At 38.5% G+C, this 27,432-nt stretch overlaps 1 protein-coding gene across 1 annotated transcript; it reads right to left on the bottom strand.

The window, feature by feature from the left end:
• Window positions 1–1,614: 1,614 nt before the first annotated feature.
• LOC149838724 (kinesin-like protein KIN-4C) lies at window positions 1,615–27,432 on the bottom strand. The gene is made up of 29 exons (XM_090008304.1): window positions 27,286–27,432; window positions 24,862–25,008; window positions 24,560–24,715; window positions 23,473–23,726; window positions 12,672–12,850; window positions 12,455–12,579; window positions 11,860–11,896; window positions 11,566–11,657; window positions 11,364–11,477; window positions 11,177–11,290; window positions 10,597–10,671; window positions 10,091–10,256; window positions 9,664–9,764; window positions 9,232–9,330; window positions 9,036–9,149; window positions 8,827–8,943; window positions 8,634–8,714; window positions 7,403–7,474; window positions 7,228–7,321; window positions 7,078–7,109; window positions 6,871–6,956; window positions 6,406–6,477; window positions 6,076–6,303; window positions 5,197–5,338; window positions 5,015–5,092; window positions 3,733–3,798; window positions 3,118–3,633; window positions 2,198–2,251; window positions 1,615–2,106 (listed from the first exon to the last, which is right to left on the bottom strand). The coding sequence occupies exons 1-29, from the start codon at window positions 27,430–27,432 to the stop codon at window positions 1,615–1,617; spliced, it is 4,050 nt and encodes a 1,349-aa protein (XP_089864430.1).

Here is a 27,432-nt window from a genome sequence, read left to right as displayed (position 1 = left end):
AGCTGTATCGGCATACCGATACTCACGTGAACAGTTCTGTATCAGCCAAAAAATAAAAATAAAAAATTAAGTGTCAATCAGAACGTTACACATGTTAAAACCATTACAAATATTTAAAATTTATTAAAATTTATTTTTTAGTATTTTTTATATTTATTAAAAATAGCCGATTAAGGGGTGATGTGTATTGATTTTCTGCCGATACGATACATTCCCATACACACCGATACTGACAACATTGGTTAAAACTGCTCACTTTATTGCAAATCAGTCCCTTGTTCAAGTAGAAAGCTGCATTCAACACATATTTGGATCACAGATCCTTACTATACCCTAAATTCTAGGAACCGTACCCACAAGGGCTTCATCTTCTTGGCTAGGGGCTAGAATGACGGTTTAAAACCCATGGGAGACGTGCCCTACCACAAGGTCGAAGCTAGGTGTACACCCCAGTCAGCAGGAGAGAACTCAAGGGCTTTCCCTCATCTTGTCAGAATCAGTATCCGCCCTGAATCGATTTACAAAACGATTCAGGGAATCGGCCCCGATCCTGATTCTGAACTGAATCGGCGAATTTTTAACCCAGATGACACGTGTCACAAAAATACTAAAATAACATTAAAAATATTTCTTTAACTATTTTAAAAAATTATTTAAAAATAAGGTGAATCAGCTTGGTTTTGTATCAATTTCTGGCCAATACGATACATGTCGGCCGATTCACAACGATACTTAAAACATTGGTTTTTACCAACTGAAGGCTTGCCAATGTCCGGTTGGTGATATGTGGCCTTCATCTAAACCAAAATTGAAAAAAATATATATATAAAAGAAAGAAGTCCTATTGTACATACATCTGCTCAAAGCTGCAATGCCAGGAAATCCAATATCTTTATATCCAAATGATGTACATCACAGGAATTAGAAGTGCCAGATTCCAATCTTGTCCTATACAACAGCAGCCAAACTTTTTATTTAATTCCTTGGTCTTATGCTAATAGCCAATTGGAGGCATGACCCTGTGTGATTTGAACCCAGAGCCAATAAACTAGCATGATTTTCACCGCTCAAGCTATTTTACTCCAGCAGTAGCTGCTTTATACACCCATTATTGGAATCAGACATGCCACTGAAGGGGTTAATTATACATTAAATAACAAGACCTTCATACAAGTCTATGTAGAGACATTTCCTGTTCCAAGGGAACTTGCAGCATTGCAGAATGATTGGTGTTGACAATATGAGAAAAATGCATTACTCGCAGGCTAGAATTTATGTAAATTGGGCAAAGAAAGAATAAGGAACATGGTTTCCAAATGCAAGAGCTGGTGTGAATCCACTTTGATAAAACCTAAAAAAGATGTCCTCCTCCCAGTTAGCATTTACATGTGGCCACAAAGCTTGATCTTTCTTGTCACTTGATTTATGAACAAAACAAGGAATGGCCGTTTGTATTTGCATTGTTGGAAACTCGCAGTTTCTTCCAATTTTAATAAACATTAGAATGGTTCAGCCATTTGGAAAAATTCCAATAATCAGAATGGAAACATAACAGGAGGGAAAGGAGCAGCAAGAACACTGCTTCCCTCTTGTTCAGAGAAGTACTATTAGTCACTACAAGTTGTTCTCTTTCTCATTAGATGAACCCCTAGCAGGCCGAAGTGGGCTTCTTGATGCACCACGGCTTGCTGGTTTTTCAGATCTCATATCATCAGCATGGTCGAAATTTCTCACTCTCAAGATACTGTCACTGCTTGTCTTAGGCAACTGGTGCATTGCTCGTGGTAGTTTTAGGGGAATGACACTCTCTTCTGCACCAACAGAGGCATCCTGTCTTAGCACTTCATTGGCTTGCTCTTGGCTTGTTGGAACTGCAGGTGTCAAGATACTGCCACTGCTGGTCTTAGCCAACTGGAGCATTGCTCGTGGTAGATTTAGGGGAATGGCAATCTCTTCTGCACCCACAGAGGCATCCTGTTCTAGCACTTCTCTGGTTTGTTGCTCTAAGCTTGCTATTGGAACTGCAGGTGTTGGCACTGGGATCAATTGAACTGAAGATTTCTTCCATTTCTTCCGTTGGTTTGCCTGGGATGCATTTGAATTGGCCTGCAAACAGGCATTGAATCCACACATGATGGAAGTTAAAACAGTAGAGAAACTTAGACGACACAGAGAAGTTAAAATAGTACTAGAGAACCATTATCCAGTCACAGCAGTAGATGATACCAGAAATGAATGTGCACAGCACCCACTAGGGCAACCAAGACAACAACTTTAACAGCTGATACAGATCAAGAAGAGGCACACATGATATTGTATGCACATCCCTTTACACTGACACAATCAGAGTTTCTCATGCCGAAAATCATTGTCTATAAGTGGCAGACTCTAAAGAGGCCGGCTATAGCACACCTCAATGTCATCAACCACGTCGTTACACCGATTGAGAACCATACATCCAAGCATCCCATGATGCACTGCACACACTGCCGATTCTATTCCTACTGCATCAGTATCATATAAAGGCGCAAGTGATAAGATTTAACTAACACAAGACCAGAAGCCATTTTAACTCCTCAAGTGGACAGATTCGTAAATTTACAAAAAACACTACTGCATTATAACTAAGATGAGATAGCTTCCAACAAAAGCACAGACCACAACAAAACTGGCCTACATATTGTATGTTGCTAATGCAACATAAGATTTGAACCTTCTTCCCAATAGAAAAAACACATTAAAGAACTGATTATTCATTTTTCATTAATGAAGTAAAAATTCTGGCAGAAAAAAGAAAACCACTAATCTTCAATAAAAGTTTCAAAAAGTCACCTTAAAAAGAGTTTCTGTAAATACCCTAATTGTATAGCTTTTACAAACAAATTGTACATTAAAAAAAAGTATTGCCGCATGATGAAAACGTGAGTAATGTCAAGAATCCAAGACAATAGAACCATCAAATCTTTCATATATGACCCATAAAACCATCTTCAAATCCTTCTCCCTATTAACTCTTGAAAAGATGCACAAGTTTATGTATGTATTAATAGAAATATAGCTCCTGCAACTGCAAGCTCATTATAAACATCGCACAAATCTATCGCAACTAATACATACCAGTGCATTGCCTATATCCGAGAGTGGTTTCCGTTGTTTCCCAACTTCTGTATTTATCTCTGTTGGCATATCCTTCATCACACTCCCAAGGAGTGCTGCACCTTCCACAGCAAGCAAAGCATTTGCCTCATTATCAGTGGAGCTTTGACGATTACAGCACTTGTTAGGTTTGCATCCACATTGGGAACCACACGAGCTACCAGCCGCACGGCATTCACATTTATGAGTTTTGCAGCCAGAATAGTGGCTGCAAGAGCAACACATATCTGAAGAAGGCAACACCAAGCTGTCGAGAACTTCCTTCGAGCTATCTGTGCATGAGTTCTCAGAAGTGCAGCTTTCATCTTCAGCACTAGATATTGAGGCCAAGCGCGATCTCTGTCCCTTCTTCCTTTGCTTTCGTGGAGAACTCCTTTTCCATTCCTCATCAGACAAGTCCGACTTATCTGATTCTGATGTATCCATGTCTTCAAACAAGCCCGCATCATAGTTAAAACATATTGAGTTACGTATGCCCTGTGAATACAAATGACAAGTTATATCACAATGGTTTTAAATGCTTGCATTCATGTACTGATATATCCATATACCCTCAATTAGCCCAATTTATATTACCTTTCTTAAGTCATAGGGAAGCCCTTCTGCACCGTCGCTACCAACATGTTTCTTGGGAGAAGCATTCTGTTCAAAATATATCAGAATATCAGCACCATTAAAGTGATGGACAAAATAGAAAATTGTGCATTATAGTTTTTTTGAAAACAAGGTCAAAAATATTAGTTTTGCAATAATATAAGCAAGGCAAAAAAATTCTTAGAATAATCTAAAAACAAATGGCTTTTACAAGAATATTTGAGTCAATTCTAAGGAATAAAAAATAGCAGTAACAAAAATATTAAAAATATTGAAAAAATAACATGTTCTTAATGCCTTGGAGTTTTTAAAAGGCCCTTTAAATAATTAAAATAACAGATTTGGGACTCCGGTATAAAATAAGCATCAATGAAAAGGCTCAATCTTAGGAGTTTATTGTCATTGCACTATTTCAAAAGTTGTCTTGGAAAAGCAACAGTCATAGGAATAATCTAAGGAACATACTTGTATATTGTAAAGACTAATATAAATAATTTTATGAGAAATTAATATAAAAATACAATTACATCAAAATTTAAAGATGGTTTCAAGGTATTATGAACAATATTGGAAGAGCATTGAACAGTATTTTGAGATACATAATAAATTAAAATATCATGTGTGCTTATAAAATAGCCAAAAACAGTGCAGGTTTTAAGGCCTAGGAGATTATGTGGATCAAGTTCTAATCGATGCCACAAATAATCAGTGTAAGCATTTGTTTTGATCTTCATGCATGCATCCAATATATAGCTAAAATGCCATAGTTTCCAATGCCTAGGAGGTTATATACATCATATTCTAGTTGATGTGACATACAGTTTGCATAGTATTCTCGAATTTGATAGGAGCTTCCTAAGTCAACTGAACTTAAACCAAGGAATTTTCCCAGTATTCCAAAAAATTGCATATGGCATCTAAGAGCCATATTCATAATCTATGTCACCTTGGTACCGGTGCGGATACGGCTATACACACACACACACACACACACACACACACACACACACAAAATAATTCAAAATAAACTGAATATAATTTAAATATATATGTTATATCTAAATTATATATTATATACTGAAATTTTAATTATAAATTATAAATTAAATACAAACTTGTATGTACGGAGGGTAAAATGGCATGTCCGGGTGTGGATGCATGTTGACATGGGTACAAAGGGCAAAATGGAGTGTCCAGGTACCATAGTTCATAATATGCACACTGCTTGTCTCCACAATTTCAAATGACATCATCAATCACATACTAGCCAACTCCTTACCCACCTCTCCCAAGAGATAAAAAGTAGCAAAGCCTTGCACATTGCAAAACACTTAACCACATACTAATGTAAAAGCAAAGTCAAACTTTAGTGACATGATACAGGCATTTAGAAGTGCCAAGGTGTCAACTAAAATAAAAGGCACAAAAAAAAGTCAAAATTCAAACCATGTTCATCCGTTGAATCTCCTTCTGAGCTCGAGCTTCCATTTGTCTCAGCAGATTATTAAGTCTACCAATTCTCACCTTCAGCTCTTTGATCTCAGAATCTTTCTCTCTACACTCCCTCTCTTTGTCCATGGCGCAACACCTAAAACATTGAAGGCAGTGAAATTTCTATGCATTCCATGATCAGTACAGCACCTTAATGTCATCAAGCAACCATACATTCCAAGATCATTACAGCTATCCCTGCCATCATTAAAGCAATTAACCTTTTCCTTCCATTAATGACCCGCAAATGTCCACGAGAAGATGGACAAGATGGAGAAATACAAACTACAAATGGTTTGCAGTTTGGGAGAAATAAGTGCCCAAATTTCCATCATCTTTTCATTATTATAACATTACATTTTCTAAGTATATCCATACTACTTTATAATGGAATCTTCTCTCCAAACAAACTCATGAACATTAGATATGAAATACAATATATTTGCATTTGTATACACTTTATGGAATGTTTATAGACTTCATGTATGATATTGCCAAATCTAGATTCATTTACAGTTACATATGCACTGTAGCAGACTTTTACATAGAAAACATGACAGATTCCACAGTCATTAACAATACTTATTAAAAAATATTAATCTATAGAAAACAAAAAAGAAGTGGAAGTAATGATCAAGCAAAATATATTAAAATAATATGTAATGTTCTCTATCTTTTGTTCTCCACCAAGTTTAAAAGATTCTCTTAGAGAGGTTTACACCTTTTGTCTCACATTTTAACATAAATAGACTATTCCATGTGGACATATGGTGTTCCACTAGGAGAAGGCTGCATAATGAGAAACAACTTAATGGGCAATAAAAACTTTATTACCTTGAAGAAGAAACAAGATTGAATAAGTAATTCAGCAGATTTTTTGCATCACCAAGAGAACGAACTTGGCTCCAGCGCCCACGTCCACTGAAAATGCGCTCACGCTCTTCCGCTTCTGATAACTGTGAAGCCATGGATATGAGGGTGCTAGAAGAAGTAGCCAACATATTCTCAAGTGCAAATATCCTTGAGTTCCTTGCACCTGGTGACATAGTCGAAGCACAGTAGCTGCAAGAGCAAGTGGTAGGCAAAATGTGATTAAGTATAGACATTTTGTGCAAACATAATATAAGAAGTAACCAAAAACCACTCTTAGCAACACCAACTCACCCCATAAAATTTTGCTTCACCACTTCACTTTCTTCCTTTAGCTTTGCAATTTCCTCAGCCATTCTGGCTCTCCTGTTAATGCAACCATTCAACGAATACACTTCCAGTGAGTGGCAATTGCACATATTCAACATGGCAGTTTGGCAAGTTTTTCATATAAAAATAAATACTTTAGCATGCTCTAGAAGTACACAATATGAAAAATGGATTTTCAATATTTTGATATAAGCAAGAAATACAAGCTTTCAATGCATTCACCCCTGTGTTTATCTCTCAGTTAAACAATGTCACATTTTCAGTCACACTCTGAACCAGATGACTGATTAGTAATTTGCGCAACTATTAATGATCACATTAATTGTGAAGATAAGCATACCAACTGATACTAGAAAAACATGAAGATGAGAAAAGGGACGCCTCAAAAGTAAGGAACAAGTAAATGTTTTAAAAGCATTAAACCCTTACTCTTGTATTTGCCTATCATACTCGGAGCGCACTTCATGCACATGGACTATAACTTCAAGTTCAAGTTCAATGGCCTGTCTAAATGCCTTCTCGTTGCTCTACAAGGCCAATATGTATAACAAAAGAATCATTAAACTAGGACATGACAAAATGGCATCATGCAAAAAATAAGAAATATAAGAGATCAGAGATAATTTTCTAAGTTACCTGAACCCCTGGAACATTTCCATTGCCACCAGCTGTGAAAAGAAAAACATAGAAGCAATGATACATTAAGAAGATGCATTATATGTGCTTATATATCAACATGACACAAGATGTCGAATGAGAAGAAGCCAGGTATAGATACAGGCATACCAAATGTTTCACGAGAAGAAGCTTTGCGTGATTCCAAAAGTTCTTTGAGCCTTTTAGTTGCCATGGCAGCTTCCTCAGATTTCCTTTGAAGAACCTTTAAAATAAACGCAAAATGAGCATGAAAACCACATAGGCGAATTCAAATGCATTGACTTGATTAGAACGGTGGATTTACCATCTTTTGCCTTTGATTCAAAGCTAAGAGTTTGTGCATCTCATACGTGTTTCGCCTTTCTTCCTTCCTCAGCTGTAAAATGTATTCCATTTCAATTCTGGGCTATATCTCCAATATGAGCAAAGCAATCCAATAACTGCTTAATTTCAAGAATGAAATACTGAATAGTTTTTTAGAATCAAATACTAGAATAGTTGCTTTCCATTGTCACAACATGATTCCAGATAAAAAATACTTTGATTTTATCAACACTGAATTCATAACACCAAAGCAAATGGCAAAATTCACCGTAGTTTGCCCTACAAATTTTCCAACATCATTCACATGCTACTGATTTTCACATGTTCCTCCCATAACACCACCAACCCTTTCCCCACCCCACCAAACACAACATACACATACACAAACTCCCCTGGTGAACTAAAATATACATCATCTATTCAAGAAGAAGCAAAATGAAACATATAACTCCAAATATTTATTCTTAAGTGTAAAGCACAAAACAAATCAATTATGCAACAAAATCAATCATTCCAAACTTAAAGTAGACATGCACAAGTAGTAACACAATTCTTATATGTAAAGCACAAAAAAAAAACAATTATACAACAAAATCAATCATTGCTTACTTAAAATAGACATACAAAGATCGTGAAACTATGGACATTGCTAGAAGTATCGATAATCGAGAACCGATGTGGGAATCAGAAGCAAGAAACAAGTGATTGATAAGTACATGTCTAGTGGAAAATGAGAACTAAGAAGCATTTAACAAGTTAATTAAGAAGACTTTTGAAAAGCATCGTTAAAAAGAGACAAAGGTGTTAGATATATGATACTACTAATTCATCTAAGATTTTTTTGACAAAATGTTTTGTTTATAAAGGCAAAAAATATATGCTAATATAATACTTGTTGGAACTAAAAAAATCTTATTATTTTCTATATCATTATAAAATTTGTTTATTACACATATATCAAAAGTTAACAGAAAACTAGTTTAACCACATTTAATCAAAAAGTGTTATTTATTAAAATTCTATAACTAGTAACTAGCACATAATAGATAAAGATCAAACATATCACACTCATTATATACAAGCAAGTACATAATAGTGAACAAGTTCTTAAAATGAGAAAAAGATACAACATTTGTGCCTTGACTTGTTTTTTCAAAAGAATAACCAAATGTACATTTGAGTCAATAAAAATTAAAATAAAGCAACCATACCTGTAGAACCTCCTTTTCTCTTGAAGCTTTCCACGCCCTAAACTGCTCAGACTCTTGCTTGATCTTGTGTTGTAACTGAACCTATAACACGAAATTGAAATTGATAAGAATCCACGTGCCCGTCTAAAAATGGAAACAAGACACTATCTTTGCAATTTTTTATATCATGCACAGCAATTAATGACAATTATACCTTTTGTGACTTAATTCGTTGGATTTCCTCTTGGAGGCGCTTTGCTGCTTCATCACTCTTCTGCTTTTGTCTCAAAAGCTGTGATTGTGCATCTTGTTTTTTCTTCAAATCAGCCACCTGTACATAAATGATCCACATTTCACCTTATGCTGTTTCTAGTCATGCAAAAGGAGAGGAAAAATAGAAGGACAAAGCTACTATTGAACGACCTGAACTTCTAGTTTATTCAACTTTTGAAGATACTCTTCCTTTAGTTTGTGAGCACCCTCATCTGAAGTAGACGAAATATTTGCAAGCTCCATTTTCAAGTGTTCCATCTCTTTCTGGTCCAACAGAAAATGAAATGAAAAACATGCATTCTTTATGATTCCGAGGCCCAATTCAGTTCGTTACAAAAAAAATTACCTGTAAGAACTTCTTCTCTTGCTCCAACTCAAGCAACTTCTTCTCATAATGTTGCTTGAGGACTATTGTATCAGTTTTGGAGTACAACTTCATTTCAGCCTGTGAACAAACAAAAAAGCAAAGAAATCAGTTTTTCTCATTGCCAAGAAATATTAAATTGCATGCAAATGAAAAAGCATGGGCCACAACAATGGCTTAAGAAAGCTGTGTAAAATGAGGTCAATCAGAGCCCAGACCTTCCAACAAATCATGTACCAATTACGCATTTTTTAAAAACTCAAAATCAAATACTAATTGTCTTGTTCGCAATGACTAGTTAGTCTACTATTGCACAAAAGAAATTGTGTATATAACAACAAAAAATGGAAAAAGTAATATTGTTAAAATCCAATATCAAAGCATATAATGAACACTTGTCGGATGATAAAGTACCTCCTTTTGCTCAAGACATTTGTCCAATTCTTGGAGTTCTCTACCTAATGTGTCTTGCATAACAGAATGCTCCACTTCCTTTTCCCCAACTTCCATTTCACCTAAATCAATGGAGCAAAATATGTTTTACAAGTGCATTTGGAAAATAATAAGAATCAGTAACACATCAATTTTAAATGTTTTAAAGATAAACTAATAATTAACATAAATTGATTATAGAATATCACAAGCATGACAAAAGGTATCCATTGGCTAATCCAAAGAGTATTAGATAACAATGACAACAATCACTAATGCAAAAAGATTAGCAAACTGAAGCAACAACGACATTATAATCCAGTTGAAACAACATAGTATAAAATCTGCTCATGACAATCCGCATAAGAAGAAAGAGTGATTAGCAAAGAAAAAAGGAATTCACAAGCACCTGAAGACGTAGTGGTTTTGCCATCACAAAAGGATGAGTCATGATCATCTAAATCAAAGCAATCTATAACACTGTTTTGTTTTGATTGGCATAAGCTCTTTAATTGTAGTATTTCTGCTTCTTGCTCTTGGATCTTTGTTGCATACCTTTTCAATAAATCAATATCCTGCAGAGCATAGTTAAGAAAAATGTAAGACTTCGAAAACCCACAGGTAGGAAACACTATAACATAATTAATAAGATATCAATGTCATAAGTTCCTGGGAAATGAGTTTTTTATCATGATATGGCGAAAACTGGCATGCACAAGAATATATGGATAAAATTCACTTAAGAGAACCAACAAATGTGTCATTGACACTGATATTATTTTCTACACTTCAAATAAAAAATGTCAAACAAACACAACGGAACAAGAAAATAAACAAAAGTTGTTGCATTAAAACCTTCACATGATATAATTGGAAGCCAAAACTAGGGAAAGATAAACTTACATGAGCCTTAACGTCATCATTAATTTCGTCCCAAGGTTTTCCATTTCGAGCAGATTCAATCTTCATGATTAACTTTCCTTTCTCCACCTATTTCATTCAATTTTAATAATATAAGTTCCATGTATTCCAAAAATAGGAAACTTAGAACAGATATTGTATCAAACAACCAAAAAGTAGATGGACCTAATTAGCATGTTAGATTTTGACCAATTATTGCATTAGGACTCAAAAAAAATGGAGAAAAATCACTTTTAATGGGCAATTCCATGGCGGGCTCCTATTCCCTTTCTTGCATATAGTTATGTGCTTCGCTAGACGCAAAGAAACAAAAATCATTGTTGTTGAAACAGCCAAATAGGTCATACATAAATGACAATGATACAAAAAAACATTCAAATATTAAAAAAAGAGTTAAAAAAAGGAGGAGATGATCTCTTCATTTAACATGACAACCCAATTTTACTGATAATCTAAATCACAATTTTGATAAAATTGCATTGCCAAAATATGGAACCAAAAGAAGATTCAGTAGACCCGCACATTTGAATTATATGCATTTTGATATATAACAAAAAATTAGAACACAATTCACCTCAGCATCAACAGTAGTTTGTGCGAAATGCTCACAGGTAATTCGACTATCCTGAAGTTCCCGCCGCAACTCAACGTTACTAGACTCAAGCACCGAAATTCTATGCCTTAAAACCTGAAATAATCATATAAGTATCATAATTATTGTTAATGATCTAAGGAAACAAATATAAGCAAATCTTTGGTACCTGCAACTCTTCAAAAGGAGCACCCTCTGAACGAGCATACAACAATTCGGCTTGAAGTTGTTCAAGTTGAGTTCTCATTCTTTGCATTTCAGCAACCATTGGATTGCGATTTACCTACAGTAAAAAACACAAGCCATAACCAAATGCAAATCTCATGAAAGAAAAAGGAAAGTAACTAATGTAACTGTGAGAATTAACTTACAATTGCTTTATTTTGAATGTTGCGTGCACGGTTTGCATACTTCAAGGTATTTAAAGTTTCCTCTGCATTTGTTTCAGCAGGACTAACACAAGCTATAATCAAAACATATATCAGTAGATGCTGATGATGGAATAGCAACAATTTTTTAAAAAAGAACAAATAGGCATTTACACATGTAAAATAACACAAAAACCAAAACAGATGAATAAATTCAGGATAATTCAAAAATTGTTAAATCAACCTATCTAAACAATCCAATCAATCATTTAAAAAAATGAAAATAAAAGAACTCACCTATCATGACTGTTTTGCTGTTTCCACCAAGAGAATCCTACCCAATAAAATCATTTAGCAATTAATAAATCAAAAATTGATAAAACATATTTATGCAACTAGACCTAATAAAGCATCAAACAATGAACACACAATTTTAGCTTTTGACAAAAATATGTTTTTTCAATGAATCCATGAAAACACAATTTTAGTTTAGACAAATATTAATATAATAACCCAAAACAATGAAAACTGAGTAGTGTACACATAGTTTAATATAAAAGCATATAGCATCAAATTTGCAAGAAATGAAAAACTTACCAATTAGATAAAACTTGATTCCATGTGAAGTTCACCAAATGATAGTTCAAAAGACATTATCATGTTTGTCCAAAAATCAACATAAATTAGCATATTCAATGATGTTCATTCACTAGATCATGAAGGGTACAATTAGTTCATTGCCTGCTTTTTTCATGTTATAAAATCATAAGAGATGACAATTTCAATTTATAAACAATATTAGCAGGAAAGCACAAAGAAAAAAGGAAATTTTTTAGGAAATATGCTAATTCGAGTTGTGATTAGGCAAAACACAGACAAACAACTATAATACCTGAAGCAAACGAGTTAGCTTACTGTCTCGATATGGGACATGTCCTCCTTCCTTTCGCTTTTTCTCGTCCCCAAGTGCGCTTATGACATTCCCAAGAGCCAGTAAACCCTTATTTATGTGAACTCCTACAAAAATGGCAATGTCATAATCAATAAAGAGATAAATTATAAAAAACTACTTGTCCTGTTCCACATTTCAAACACAAAATACTACTTACCCTCTTTAAATCGCAACCCGTCTGCTCCAGTACGTTTGGCACGCTCTGACCCAGCAAGATCAACAAGATGAAGCTTTGCAGATAAAAAATCATCACTCATGTCATCGGCCATTGCAGCACCAAGGCCAATCACAGTCTTCTTTTGCTCCAATGTGATTGTAAAAATAGCATGAGAGCGACTAGAATTGTAAAACAGGTAAAGCACATTAACAAAGTATTAAAATGAAATTATTCAATTCAAAAGCATACATGTGCTTTAATATAATTACATGAAGAGAGAGAGAGAGAGAAACATCCCATATGCACTAAAATCAAACAAAGCTAGATTTACCCAGATGACATAGTGCCAAGCTAGAATATTAATTCCCAAAATTTTCAATCCAAACAACAAGAAGAAGAAACTATTGTGTCCAGTTAGAGTATTTCCCATGCAATATAGAAATAAAAGACAAAACTTTTGCACACTGAATCCTTAATTCAGTAATTAAAAAACTACAAACTTTTAAAACTAGAATTACTCAAATGGACACAGCGGATGCCAATATTTTAACACAAAAACACCTAGAGATAACAAGTCCTATTTATCAACTTATTTTTCAAAAAGCCTATCACTTGGAAAATAAAATATCCCTTCTCTAATTGCTATTATGAGGAGTTCAAAGCAAGGTTGTAAGTATTGTATCATTACTTGTATCAGTCGGAGTCGGGCCAACAATAAGATATGTATCATATTGCAAAAAATCATAATTTTTTAATAAAAAGTTCCAAAAAATCATGAAAAATTAAAAAAAAAATCTAAAAAAATCATAACACGTGAAACAATGATGAATCACACAAAATACAACCATAAAATAATATATGAAGCATTTATGCCTCTAGGATTTGCATAAGACATCAACACGCATCAACTATCTCACAAGAACAATGCAAATATTATATATCTTGCAATTAAGAACATGCCACAAGACTCATACATTCATATTATATAAATAAAAATATTATGGTAATAGTTGCACTCGATTTTCAATCAGTTTCCACTCATTACTTGAGTGTCTCATCGCCATGCTGGATCATCTGATTGCATCCTTGTTGGAGTGTGGTGCTTGATTTTTACTTTGATATAAATCCTTAATTTTCAAGGATGCAACTTCCCGATAAGTTGGCGGAGGTTGCAGGGGCCATGCCCCTAACCCATAAGGTGGGGGATTCACGGGCGTGAGCATCGAGGCCAAACTTTTTGGTGGGTACTTTTGTAATTTTATTCATAAAAGGGATTTTTTACCTTAACCAACTTCATTAAGTGGAAAAATGGTGGAAATGCACTCTTACTTTAGCAAACCGTAAAAGCCCTCTCCCTTGAGCATGGAACGACCCCCAAATCGCTCTCACGGCTCCTAGGGTGCATGGATGCCCCTCTAATGGCATGTAAACAAATGAGGAAGTGATGCAGGGCAGGACCCGAGTGGGCCCAGCGTGCCACTCGATCCACCACACAGGGCAGATGAAAGACCCCGTGAAGATGACTCACCTGCAGGGACGGAGCCACGACGCAGGGAGGTACCCCTGCGCACCTACGTCAGGCGTGGTGGAGCTCGGACGCCCCAGAACCAGCTGCAAAGGAAAACTGAACCGGATCGTGGGTCGGATCCAAACTTGGATCCACGACCCGGTCCAGTAAACAGTCTTTAAGAGGCTGTCTAGGGTTGCGTGAAGGGATTGAAGATTGAAAACAACCCAACTGACTTCTCTTCTGCAGTTTTCTTTTCTTGATTATTGTTTTCCCTTTACTTTTCTTTACTGCTATTGCATATTCCCATTTTGATTTAATAAAGAAGTTCAGCCACACCGATTCACGGTGGGCCATTAGTTTTCACTCCTCCAGCGCAGTTGCATCAAAGTGGTATCAGAGCAGCGGGCGTTCCAACTTCATCAGAGGTATGGCTCTTGAGGAGGGAACCGATCCGGTACAAGGCGAAGTGCACGAGGAGGCGAGCAGCGAAGATCCCATGCTGCGTGTCATGGAGGTGTTGACGAAAATCCAGGAGAACGTGTTGCGCGTGACCCGAGATGTGGCAGGCCTATCGAAGAGGCTGGATGGGATGGACGATCGGTTGACAGTGCTTGAGGCGCGCAAGGGAACGTGCGCAATACCAGGTGCTGACGTCGATGAGGGCGTGTTTGCAAATCTGAACATCCAAGGGGCTGAATCACACCAGCCGATGCCTCTGCAGCGAGTGACCGCGCCTGTTTCAGCATCCACGAAGGGTCCAGACACCTCGCAACAGCAACAGGGGATCCCGCCAAACAATGATGCCCTGGTAAGAGCACCCCACTCCCGACAAAGGCTGCCTGCGCCTGTTTCACAGGTGGACCCGAGCCTGCAGGGGCCCAGCAGTACACTGGGTCCACCTGCAGGCCAGGGTGCATGGCCAGGCGCAACAGCATGTGTGCTGAGGGTCGGCCCGAACCTGCAGGGGCCCAGTGTTGCGCTGGGCCCACCTGCGGGCCCAGGACCGTGGCAGGGACTCGCTCGGGCTGTGTCGCAGGGTGAGCTGAGTCGGCAGGGGCCCAGCGTCACGCTGGACCCTGCTGCTAGCCCGGTCCTATCAGTCCAGTTTGGGAGAGATGAGCACTCCTTCCCCGACCCCACACGGGGAGGCTCCGTAGCCGCGTCCCTAAGAGCTGGAATGGGCGAACCTTTGTTGATGGATCCAGATCCAAGAAGACCCAATCCAGTTGGTAATGCAACAGGACCCAGGCCTGTGTCACTGGGACCAACCATTGGGTCTCAGGGAACGGGTTTGGGTCTAGACACCCCTTACCCAGCCTACCTAGTTGGTTCCGGTTCGCGGGCAGCCCCGAGCCAGAACCAACCCACTAATCCCGACCCTCAACAGATACCCCAGACCGACCCTAACCCATATCGGACTCGGACGGAGCTCCAGTTTGGATTTGAGCCGGGTCAAAACCAGACCCATAATGCTATGGATCGGGGATCGAGTTCAAACCAAGCGTCTTATCCCCACAACTCGAACCTCGATCCAACCCACTCATATCTGGGTCCGACGAGTAGTGTAGGAGTGGGCCCGATTCACATCCCATTGGGCGAGTCAACCCATCCATATACCCACCAAACCCCATACCCATACCCATACCCACACCTAAACCCAAACCAACCTACTTACCCAAACCTGACCCAAAACCCAACCCAACATCCGGCCCCATACCAGACTCCTAACCCACAACCATATTATACCAACCCTACCCGTCTGACACCAGAACCTCAACCGAACCCTTCCCCGAACCTTGGACTTCCCGTCATTCCAGTACCACCATACCGGCCACAGATGGTGCCCACCCACGGGCAAACCCGACCGAGGCAATGTCAGCAGGAACCGGCGCGCCCCGACCGCCGACCCCCCATCGAGAGAGTTCGACAGCACCAGCATCCCGGCGCACAATACCACCATATGGGCAATGAAGCAGTTTGGGACGACGACATTTTCTGGAACGAGCATCCTGCAGGGATAGTGGAGCCGCGACAACAGCGACCACCAGACCACTCTTCCACCTATGGCGTGAAATTGGATCTTCCGGAGTTTGCGGGGCGATTCGACGCGGAGCAGTTTTTCGACTGGTCTTATGCAGTGCAGTTTTTCTTCGATTATCACACAGTTGCTGAACATCGTCGTGTCTCGTTAGCTTCTACACGATTGAGAGGCCTAGCACAGACATGGTGGGTGGAGCTACAACGATCAAGGGAGCGGCAGGGATTGGAGCGCGTACAGTCGTGGGAGGAAATGCAAAGACTGATGCAGTCAAAGTTCGTGCCTTCAGATCACGCCGAGCGAGCCTACAAGGAATACCAGACCCTGCGCCAAGGTTCCCGAACTGTAGCAGAGTACACCGCGGAGTTCCATCGTCTTTCTTTGCGTGTGCAGATCGAGGAAACAGCTCGCCAGCAGGTCACGAGGTACATTTCGGGTCTCCGCCCTGCTATCTCTGATGATTTTAGTTGTGTCACAGTCGAAACATTAGATCAAGCCAGCAGTTATGCCATGAACATCGAGGACAAGCTGAAGCGGAGGCAGGAATATCGGACGACCCGTAGTGAGCCCTCCAACCGACCCAAGCCGAGTTTCCCAACCAGGGGAGCAAGCTCCCCTAGTGACTCAAAACCTAGGACCGACCTTAACAAATCTGACCAGTCAGGTCCAGCTTTCCACACCCGGTCCAAAACCAAACCTACGGAGTCGACCCTTCGTTGCTTTAGATGTCAAGAGTTAGGACATGTCGCATCCAAGTGTCCGACCGTGAGCAAGAACACCCATCTGGTGGAAGGGATTGTCGAGTCCGCAAGTGAGAGTGATAGTGAAGACAATTCATTAGTTGAGGTTGAGGATGAGCGAGGAGTTATAGAGTTCGACGGCAACGTCGAAAGTTTGTTATCCATCCGTCATGTGTTGACCGCACCTCGAGAATTGACCCCATCGAAATGGCTAAGGAATAACATTTTTAGGACTCGATGCAACTGTGAAGGTCACGCTTGTGATGTCATCATTGACACCGGAGCATGTGAGAACATGGTATCTGAGAGTGTGGTGTCTACCTTGAAACTCAACACCGAAAAGTTATCCCAACCCTATAAGATGGCCTGGTTCAAGAAAGGAAATGAGGTTCCCATCACTCAGCGTTGCCTAGTCCGGTTTTCCATGGGGGAACACTACCACGATGAGGTGTGGTGTGATGTGGCCCCTATGCATGCCTGTCACATTCTTTTGGGACGTCCCTGGCAGTTTGATCACCAGACCACTCACGATGGCCGCAAGAACACTTACTCTTTTATTTTTAATGGCCATAAGATCGTCCTTCTACCGATCCGGGAGACGGGTTTCCCCACAGTTGACAAACCCGAGCGAGTCCCCCGAATCGCAGGCCTCTCGTACCGGCTTTTCCTGGACCACTGCCAGGAGGATGGCTATTGTTATGCCCTGGTGGCTAAGCCAATGATGAGTTCACATGTGTCCATTCCCGCGGATGTTGCCCCTCTTCTCGAGGAATTCCGCGACGTTATGCTGGATGACCTTCCTGATGGATTACCTGCGACAAGGGTGGTTCAGCATGCCATTGATTTTGTACCCGGGTCGAGTCTACCCAACCTTCCCGCTTATCGCATGAACCCCTCCGAACACACCGGAGTTGTTAAGACAGGTTCAGGAATTATTGCAAAAGGGTTTCATTCGTGAGAGTGTTAGTCCTTGTGTCGTGCCTGCCTTACTCACTCCCAAGAAAGATGGGTCCATGCGCATGTGTGTCGACAGCCGTGCGATCAATCGCATCACCGTCAAATACCGTTTTCTCATTCCTCGTCTAGATGATATGTTTGATATGTTATCCGGTGCCTCCATTTTCTCTAAAATTGATTTAAAAAGCGGATATCATCAGATTCGTATACGCGAGGGAGACGAGTGGAAAACAGCATTTAAGACACGTGATGGATTGTACGAGTGGTTAGACATGCCGTTTGGGTTGTCTAATGCCCCCAGTACCTTCATGAACATGATGACCCAAGTTTTGCGTCCGTGTCTTGGGAAGTTTGTTGTTGTCTACTTTGACGACATCTTGGTCTATAGTTCTTCATTGTCTGATCATTTGAGTCACCTGCGTCAAGTCTTAGATATTTTGAGAAAGGAAAAATTGTATGTCAATGCCAAGAAGTGTGAGTTTATGACATCCAGTGTCGTGTTCTTAGGGTTTATTGTGTCTTCTGATGGCGTCAAGGCCGACCCTGCTAAAGTCCGAGCGATTGTCGATTGGCCTACCCCAAAGACTATAGGAGAGATCCGTAGTTTCCACAGGTTAGCCACCTTTTACCGACGTTTCGTGAGAAATTTTAGTACCCTTATGGCCCCCATCACGGAGTGCCTAAAAGGTACTAGCTTTCATTGGACGCCAGCGGCTAGCAAAGCCTTTACAATCATCAAGGACAAAATGACCAGTGCCCCTGTCTTAGCCCTCCCCGATTTTAGTGCAGTCTTTGAGGTTGAATGTGATGCCTCTAAAGTGGGGATTGGCGCCGTCTTGAGTCAGAATCGTAGGCCTATCGCCTTCTTTAGCGAGAAACTGACTCAGGCTAGGTGCCAGTACTCCACTTACGATGTTGAGTTTTATGCCGTTGTACAAGCACTTCGTTATTGGAGGCATTATCTCATTTACAAGGAATTTGTCTTGTACACGGATCACGAGGCATTGAAGTACCTGAATAGTTAGAAAAAGTTGAGTGTTCGTCATGCCAAGTGGGTCAGCTTCTTGCAAGAGTACACTTTTTCGATTCGGCATCAATCGGGTACCCTGAACAAGGTGGCTGACGCTCTTAGTAGGAAGAACAGCCTGTTGATGACTATGTCGGTGCAGGTCATAGGTTTTGAACAATGCAAAGAGTTGTACCCTACGGACCCTGATTTTCACAAAGTCTGGGAAGGATGCACCTCCTCCGCTCACAACCTTGACCCCCGTTTTTGTATTCATAATGGTTACCTCTTCCGTGGTAACCAATTATGTGTACCCAACTTCTCCCTCAGGCTTCAGTTGATTTCTGAATTACATGAAGGAGGGTTAGCAGGGCATTTCGGGCATGATAAGACGTTCGCTCTCCTAGATGAACGATACTTTTGGCCCAAAATGCGCAAAGATGTTGTCAAGTTTATCCAAGGCTGTCATGTGTGTCAAGTGTCCAAGGGTCATCGTCAGAATAGTGGTCTGTATACCCCGTTACCCATTCCTGAACGACCGTGGGAGCATGTGTCCATGGATTTTATCGTGGGCCTTCCCCGTACACCACGTCGTTTTGATTCAATTTTAGTCGTTGTTGACCGGTTCTCCAAAATGGCTATCTTTATTCCGTGCAAACGCACCACCGATGCTTCTTTAGTCGCTTCATATTATTTCAAAGATGTTGCCCGTTTCCACGGTCTACCTCACACAATCACTTCCGATCGCGACACGCGTTTTATGAGCCACTTTTGGAAATCGTTATGGGCCCTCTTGAAAACTAAGCTCCAGTTCAGTAGCGTGTATCACCCCCAGACTGATGGCCAAACCGAAGTCGTGAACCGCACCTTAGGAAATTTATTACGGAGCTTAGTGGGTGAAAATGTCAAAACTTGGGATCTCGTTCTGCCTCAAGCCGAGTTCGCCTATAACAACTCCATTAACCGGTCCACTGGTAAATCCCCGTTCCAAGTAGTGTATGGTCGGTCTCCCACCCATGTCGTTGACCTCGCCCCTGTGTCAGATCTCTCAGCTCCAGCTCCGGATGCCTTTGATGCCGTTGAATATATGCGTGACATTCACAGACAAGTCCGGACCAAACTTGTTGAAAGCTACGAGACCTACAAAGCTTTCGTGGATCAGGGTCGTCGTGATGTCCAGTTCGAGGTCGGTCAACTTGTCTGGGTGTACCTGCGCCCAGAGCGTTTTCCCGTCGGTACCTATAGCAAATTAAGTCCTAAGAAGTATGGCCCCTTTAGGATCCTCCAGCGGTTAGGTTCGAATGCCTACCTCCTTGAGCTGCCCGATGATTGGCATATTTCCCCTATTTTTAACGTGGCTGATCTATATGCTTACCGTGGCAACAACAAGTCGACAGAGCCGACTTCTTCCCAACCAGGAGAGAATGATGCAGGGCAGGACCCGAGTGGGCCCAGCGTGCCACTCGATCCACCACACAGGGCAGATGAAAGACCCCATGAAGATGACTCACCTGCAGGGACGGAGCCACGACGCAAGGAGGTACCCCTGCGCACCTACGTCAGGCGTGGTGGAGCTCGGACGCCCCAGAACCAGCTGCAAAGGAAAACTGAACCGGATCGTGGGTCGGATCCAAACCTGGATCCACGACCCGGTCCAGTAAACAGTCTTTAAGAGGTTGTCTAGGGTTGCGTGAAGGGATTGAAGATTGAAAACAACCCAGCCGACTTCTCTTCTGCAGTTTTCTTTTCTTGATTATTGTTTTCCCTTTACTTTTCTTTACTGCTATTGCATATTCCCATTTTGATTTAATAAAGAAGTTCAGCCACACCGATTCACGGTGGGCCATTAGTTTTCACTCCTCCAGCGCAGTTGCATCAGGAAGTCAGCCCTCAAGTCTTTAAAACCCTAAAAATAAAAATTATGATTTGGCCCTTTTTAAAGTGCATTAAAGGTGTATCGTACGATACAAGATGTATCGTATGATATGGCATGATACAAGGATGTATCGTACGATACGAATATGATAAACACTCGTATCGCGATAGAAGTGTGTATCGTATTGCTTTTTCCCATGGTGATGATATGTATCATATCGTATCGTACGGTACTTACAACATTGGTTCAAAGTATGCATACTAGTGGCAACAATAAGAAAATAAGTGTTTGAGCACCAACCTTTCGAGTACAAACATACACTACTTAGCCCTTAAGTGAAAGGTAATAAGTTTTAATATCTGAAAAGAGGATATCAAAACATGCAAAAGAACACACAAACTATGATATATTGTTAGTGACATGTCCTTTTTACATAAACACCCATTCTTAAAAAAGAAATGACTTTGTCAAGTTTAACAAAAATCCCCTTCTTCCACCAACTCCAGTATTCAAGGAAAATGTAGAGATGAAATTTTAGGATTACAGAACAAAGAAACGGTTGAAGATCTTTGCTATTCCATCTGTAGATATACGTTTCTGACCTTATGCACACACAAGCACACATAACATATAAGCTGCCACATCCAATGTTTTCACAAATTCATAAAATGCACTAGGAAAAAGCACAGCCAACTATCTTTTCATTATGATGTATGGACCAATAGTTTTACAGTTAAATAGTTAAAAAGTGGTAAATCAAAAGGCCAACAATAATATGTTATTTGTCATGTTTAAAAGGGTCTCAACCCCAATAACTAGGAGGGTCAACCTCAAATGAGAAATTACTCCAGTCAACAATTTGGGCAACAGAAGATGGAAGAATAAATGCAATCACTTCCTCACCCATCGCCACTTTCAACACTCTCAATAGAAGGAGATTTTATGCAATCACTTCCACACCAATCACCACTTTCAACGCTCTCACTGGATGGAGATTTTTAAAAAATTATATTTGATTTAGCCAATATCATGAAAATCAAACAACATCACAAATCATGCAAGCCCATTTCTAGGAAAAAAAAAACAGAATGTAATGCATAGTCAAATATTGTAAAAGTTATTTTACATTCAAAGCATAAAAAATATGAAATGGACAATTGCAATTTGGTAAAAAATCGTAAGCAAGTATGCACTTCTGTGCAGGTGCATGTAAAACATATGAAAATATACATATATGTAGCAAAGTCGTCAAAGTGGGAATTGAAAGCAGGAAGCCATACAAGAATTGGAATTGAGAAGCAATCATTTTGAAACTTTAAAAGATTCACAAAGATAGAAGCAAGTACAAAATGGTATGGCTAGTCAGTTAGGAACTTAGGAAACATAAGTGAAATCATGCGAATATTGATAAATTTATGGAGTTAAGAAGAAAACTTTTAAGAAACAAAGAATATAGTCAACAACTATAAGCATATTAAAAGACCACTAGATCACTTAAGAGAAAAACACACAAGTATACATTCAACAATAGTAAACAAATATTCAAAAGAAATAACTTGAAAAACTTACTTTAGATACAAACTAATAACTATTGAAATATATATTCTATTCTGACACACTAGTATATAATTTATGAGACTAAATACAGAGCAACAACTAAATATACATTAATGACTAGGAATCGTGACTTGATCACTTTTGTTTCCTTCTTAGAAATTAGGATTCATATTTACTCTAAGCACTTCCAGTAACTTTCATACATATGCATCTTTTATGCATGTAAATACATATGTAACTATTAAGATAAATGTAATATTGTGGTTTAGTTACTGTGGTATACTTAAGTATACTTATCGATGCTTCCTTTGTATTTGTTATTCTTTGTATCCTTTTTTTCTAGGTATACTTTTGGTATACCTATTAGGTATTTAGTATTTAGATTAAGTATACTTAAATGTATACATGTAAGGTTGGAATTAGTATTTTGTATTTGTATTTGTATTTGTATCTGTATTTTTATTTTTTAGTTATTATTTAATGACTAATATTTTTGTAATTTTTATTTTTGGTCAAACTGTTTTGACCAAGCTAGCCCCTTTAGGACTATGCCTAACAGCTAGTTGGAGGTCCAACTAGTGGTTAGGCTAGTCCTCTCCTTTTCGCTCTCTCACTCCCTTATATAAAGGGTATGCATGTATGTGTTTGAGAGAGGATGGATGTACACTGAGTGTGTGTGCATTAGTGTTGTGTGAGGTTCTTATTGTATATTTTTTGTGTCACATCAATAAAATATTTAACTTTTTTATATGCTGTTTCTTCTCTTGTATTTGCATGGCTTACTGTATCTAGTCATATGCAACTTTATAATGCATTTGGATTTTATCTATGTTGTTATGTTTAGTTTCTTGTATCTGGAGTTTTGTGCCAATTTGTGACACACACACACACACACACACACACACACACACACACACACACACACACACACACACACAGAGAGAGAGAGAGAAGGCATCAATTGCTTGATTCAAATGTCTATAAAAAGAATGACAAAATTATGTTTAAAAAAATAAAGACAAACCATCCGAGAAGTATAATGTCACTTACTAATGTGAAGCAAAAGAACAAAAGTGAAATAATATTTTGCCAAGAAGTAATAAAGATGCCAAAAAACCTGGATTCCCGATTCATATTTGTACAGCCTGTAGCACGACATAGTGAACCTTGTGCCAAAAATGATGCCATTTCCTCCTTCGATTTGGCTTCAACCTCTGTAACGCCTGATAGAGTGATACCTCCATTTGTTGTTTCCCTAATTTGAATAGGAGTTCTAACATGAACAGTGGGCTTTCCAGGAACAAACCCCTCGGTTCTTATAGAAGATGAAAGATGTGGATCAAGCAGATCAAGAACTTCTTCCTTAAAAATCTACCCAAACAAATGATGGCACAAAGTCAATGCTGACTTGTTTCAATTCAAGGGAAAAAACTATCAAATGAGAAAGAAAAGACCTGCATGATGCAATCCACAAGCATGTAAAGATATGAATTTCAAGAAGCATATTGAAATACTAACATAAACTGCATTCATAGTCTAGCAAAAAAATATAGTTTAGAAACAAAATCAAAAAGGCTTTGTAAAACAAGATAACTTTATTTTCATGCTTAAGAAATCTGTTTTGCAATTATAAATTATGTTTTAGAGAAGTAAACGGCTTAATCAAATAGCATTATTTTGGATCAAATTTCAATAATATTATGATAATTTAAACTCAAGTTTTAAAGAACCATGGTTTAAGAGTTTCTCATTTTTTATAATTTCAGTGAGGATACATCTATATCAAATAGGTAGGGATTCAGGTACAAGATACGATACAAGGGGTATAACAGCAAATTCTAAAAGGATAGGTATGGAGGTACAGCTACCCACACACAAATGCACAATCATACTACATTTTATGAAAAGCTCTATATATGAAATTGTTGACTGTTCATTGCAAACTAAAAGACTAGAACATGTCAAAGGTATATAATTAACTAACAATTAATAAAGAAAAAGAAAAGTATATTAACATTGGACACTTTCTATCCCAAGTGTTAACAACAGTTAACCCATACCGAAGTATACTGAAGGATTCACAAATAACCCTACCCAAGCATACTGAAGGATTTTAGGGTTTGAAGAACAGACCCAATGACTACAGGACATAGCAATGCCAAAAATAGCAACATCAATTAAACTCAAATGCTTTGGTTGCCTACCTCAATAAATGACACTCTAACCAAAAATTCTGTAGAGCTTTTTTGGGCCTCTATTTTTTCAAATATGAACTCCATAACCTTGGGAGTAACTCCTCTACTGCTACTAATATCATCTGTATAGCCAGTTCCCATTGTATATGTCTTCCCTGAACCTGTCTGAAGAACAACAAACCCACACAAAAATCAATTATTTTTTAACTATAGAAAAGATGCATACATGTATATATTAAACAAATATTTATTTTCTACAATAAATATCCTCATTTAGAACAAAAATCATAACACGAATTAAAATGGCATACTTGGCCATATGCAAGAACAGTCGCATTGTAGCCAGAAAACAGGGCATCAACTAGTGGAGCCACACAATCATCATAAAGTGCATCAGCAGGAGTGCCGTTACTTCCAAAAACATAATCAAAGGTGAAGGCATGGTTTCCAATTTGAACCTGTGGAATGAAATAATCACCAATTCGGTCAAAACATAAAACTCATGGTAAAGATTAATTTCACATTATTACTTTATCTTAAGAAAGAAAAATCGAGAAGCCGAGAAGGACTTCCATGATTTAGAGAAGTGAGCAATGGACAAAAATAATTGATTAAAAACAAGCAAAGTACTGCCAAAATAGACACTAATCTATAATAGTGACAACAATACAGACAAAGAATGGAAAAAAAATTAAGCAAAAAATCAACAGGACTGTAATTGAAGAAAAGAACCAAACAACACAGGATAATAGCTCTAAGTGTCCACAGCGTATATCCACGAAAACAACAAGCATGAAGTTATAAAGTTTCAACAAGATCAAAAGAAAAATAGAAAAACATATATAGAGAGAGGAATGAAAACCTACCCACCACACATTTTATTGGATTTTTGGTGTTTTTTTCAAAATTCCTACTGTACAGATGTGATCTATATGCTTGTTTTTATAGGAATCAGTTCTAGGAGCATTTAATTCCGATGCATGGATAGGTTTGTATAAGTTTCAAAAATCAACGGCATACAATTTTCATAAATTTTCAAGGCTCCAAATACCATTTTTTATATCCAAAATTCATGATCCAAGTGTCGATTTCTAGTAAATCAATCATGCTGAACACATCTTTATAGTCAGAATTTTGAAAAAAAAACACCAAAAAAAAATCATTGGATAGATTTGCATTCCTCTCTCTCTCTCTCTCTCTCTCTCTCTCTCTCTCTCTCTCTCTCTCTCTCTCTCTCTCTCTCTCTCTCTCTCTCTCTCTCTCTCTCTCTCTCTCTCTCTCTATATATATATATATATATATATATATATATATATATATATCACATAAATACAAAATAATTTCAAAATAAACTGAATATAATCAAAATATATATGCTATATCTAAAATATATATTATATACTGAAAGTCTGAAAATATAAAGTTATAAACTGAAAATATAATTGTAAATTATAAATCAAATACAAACTTGTATTTACCGAGGGTAAAATCGTGTGTCCAGGTGTCAATGCGTGTCGACACGGGGATACGCGTGTCTACAAGGGTACATAGGGCAAAATGGAGTGTCCGGGTACCATAGAATTAGGCATATGGATATTAATCAAGACATGTATAATGAGGAAACTACTGTTGGAACCACAAGTTAAGAGAAAAAATTAATAAGTTTTAAAAAAGACACCCAATTGGTAGCTTTCCTTATTTCCTAGTTTGCCAAAAATTTATAATGATGAATAAGCAAAACAAATCAAATATGCATGTCTATTGTTTGATACGATGATCGTTTCAGTGGAGACATTAGCTCATTGATTTTGGGTATACACTTTAGCCAGTCTTTATTACAACAAATATAACAACATAATGAAGTATCATATTGGGATCTTGTCTCTGGAATCTCTGCCATACAACTCAAACCAGTGGAAATGAGACATTTATGAAATTGCATTATACCTGAATACCCTTCATGCCCGTACGCTTAGCATACCCAAATGCTCAACAAATCATCTGTGCGACAATAAACCAACTAAAATCTTCCCTAAATCATATGCAGCTATGCATTATCATGTTTAATCCAGGAATTCAGTTAACCTGACAATTGGACAACAGACTTCTGGATCCATTTTAGTCTATGAATCCATTGAGTTCCACACCAGGTGTTGCAACACAATGCCAACATTTGTAAGTTGCAGTTGCTATTGCAACTACAGATCAAAATCACTTTTGCAGTATTCTTGTGTTGCAATTCCTAGAATGTCAGGAGTTTGGAAGCCAGTTCCGATTACTTGGCTTCATCGCATCGTTAAAAAACTTCATTAACTCTTTTCACTTTTTTCCCAGTAAGTGAATCTACTATTTGAAGCAGTTTAGCAACCAATTACTTTTCATTTCTTCAGCAAATACTTAAGACCAATAACAACAACTAAATCAGGTTTCCAATCAAAAAATGCTAGCCGTCCAGACCCATTTCCTTGCACGCATGGTTTCCTCGTGAATACTTAATTTGGAAAAAGAGAAAGCACAAACATTCTACCAAACCTTGAGCCACAGTAGCCAATATATCTACAAAGATTCAAGCAATCAACAACCGGAAAAAGAAAACAATGAACTTTCACGAATTCATTCCCCTTGAAAAGGATGCGACACAAGAATCAAAAGACACGTTAGCATCCAAGATCGAACCTCACAAAACACCCAAAGTTCGGCCAAGAATACAAAAAAAAAAAAAAACATCCGATCACCTGAGGCTCGCCAGGAACCACAGTAATGCAATCGGTGCATCCCTGGAGGCGCTCCGACGGAATGAGAGGGCGGATGTTCACAGCGACCTTGACGCTAGTCAAGGAATCCTTCTCGGGCGGCAGCATCGGGGCGGAAACCGCGTCCAT

The sequence above is a fragment of the Nuphar pumila genome, chromosome 5, assembly GCF_984573655.1.
Source record: "Nuphar pumila chromosome 5, dmNupPumi1.hap1.1, whole genome shotgun sequence".
Classification (NCBI taxonomy): Eukaryota; Viridiplantae; Streptophyta; class Magnoliopsida; order Nymphaeales; family Nymphaeaceae; genus Nuphar; species Nuphar pumila.
This window is presented reverse-complemented; position numbering and strand designations above follow the sequence as displayed.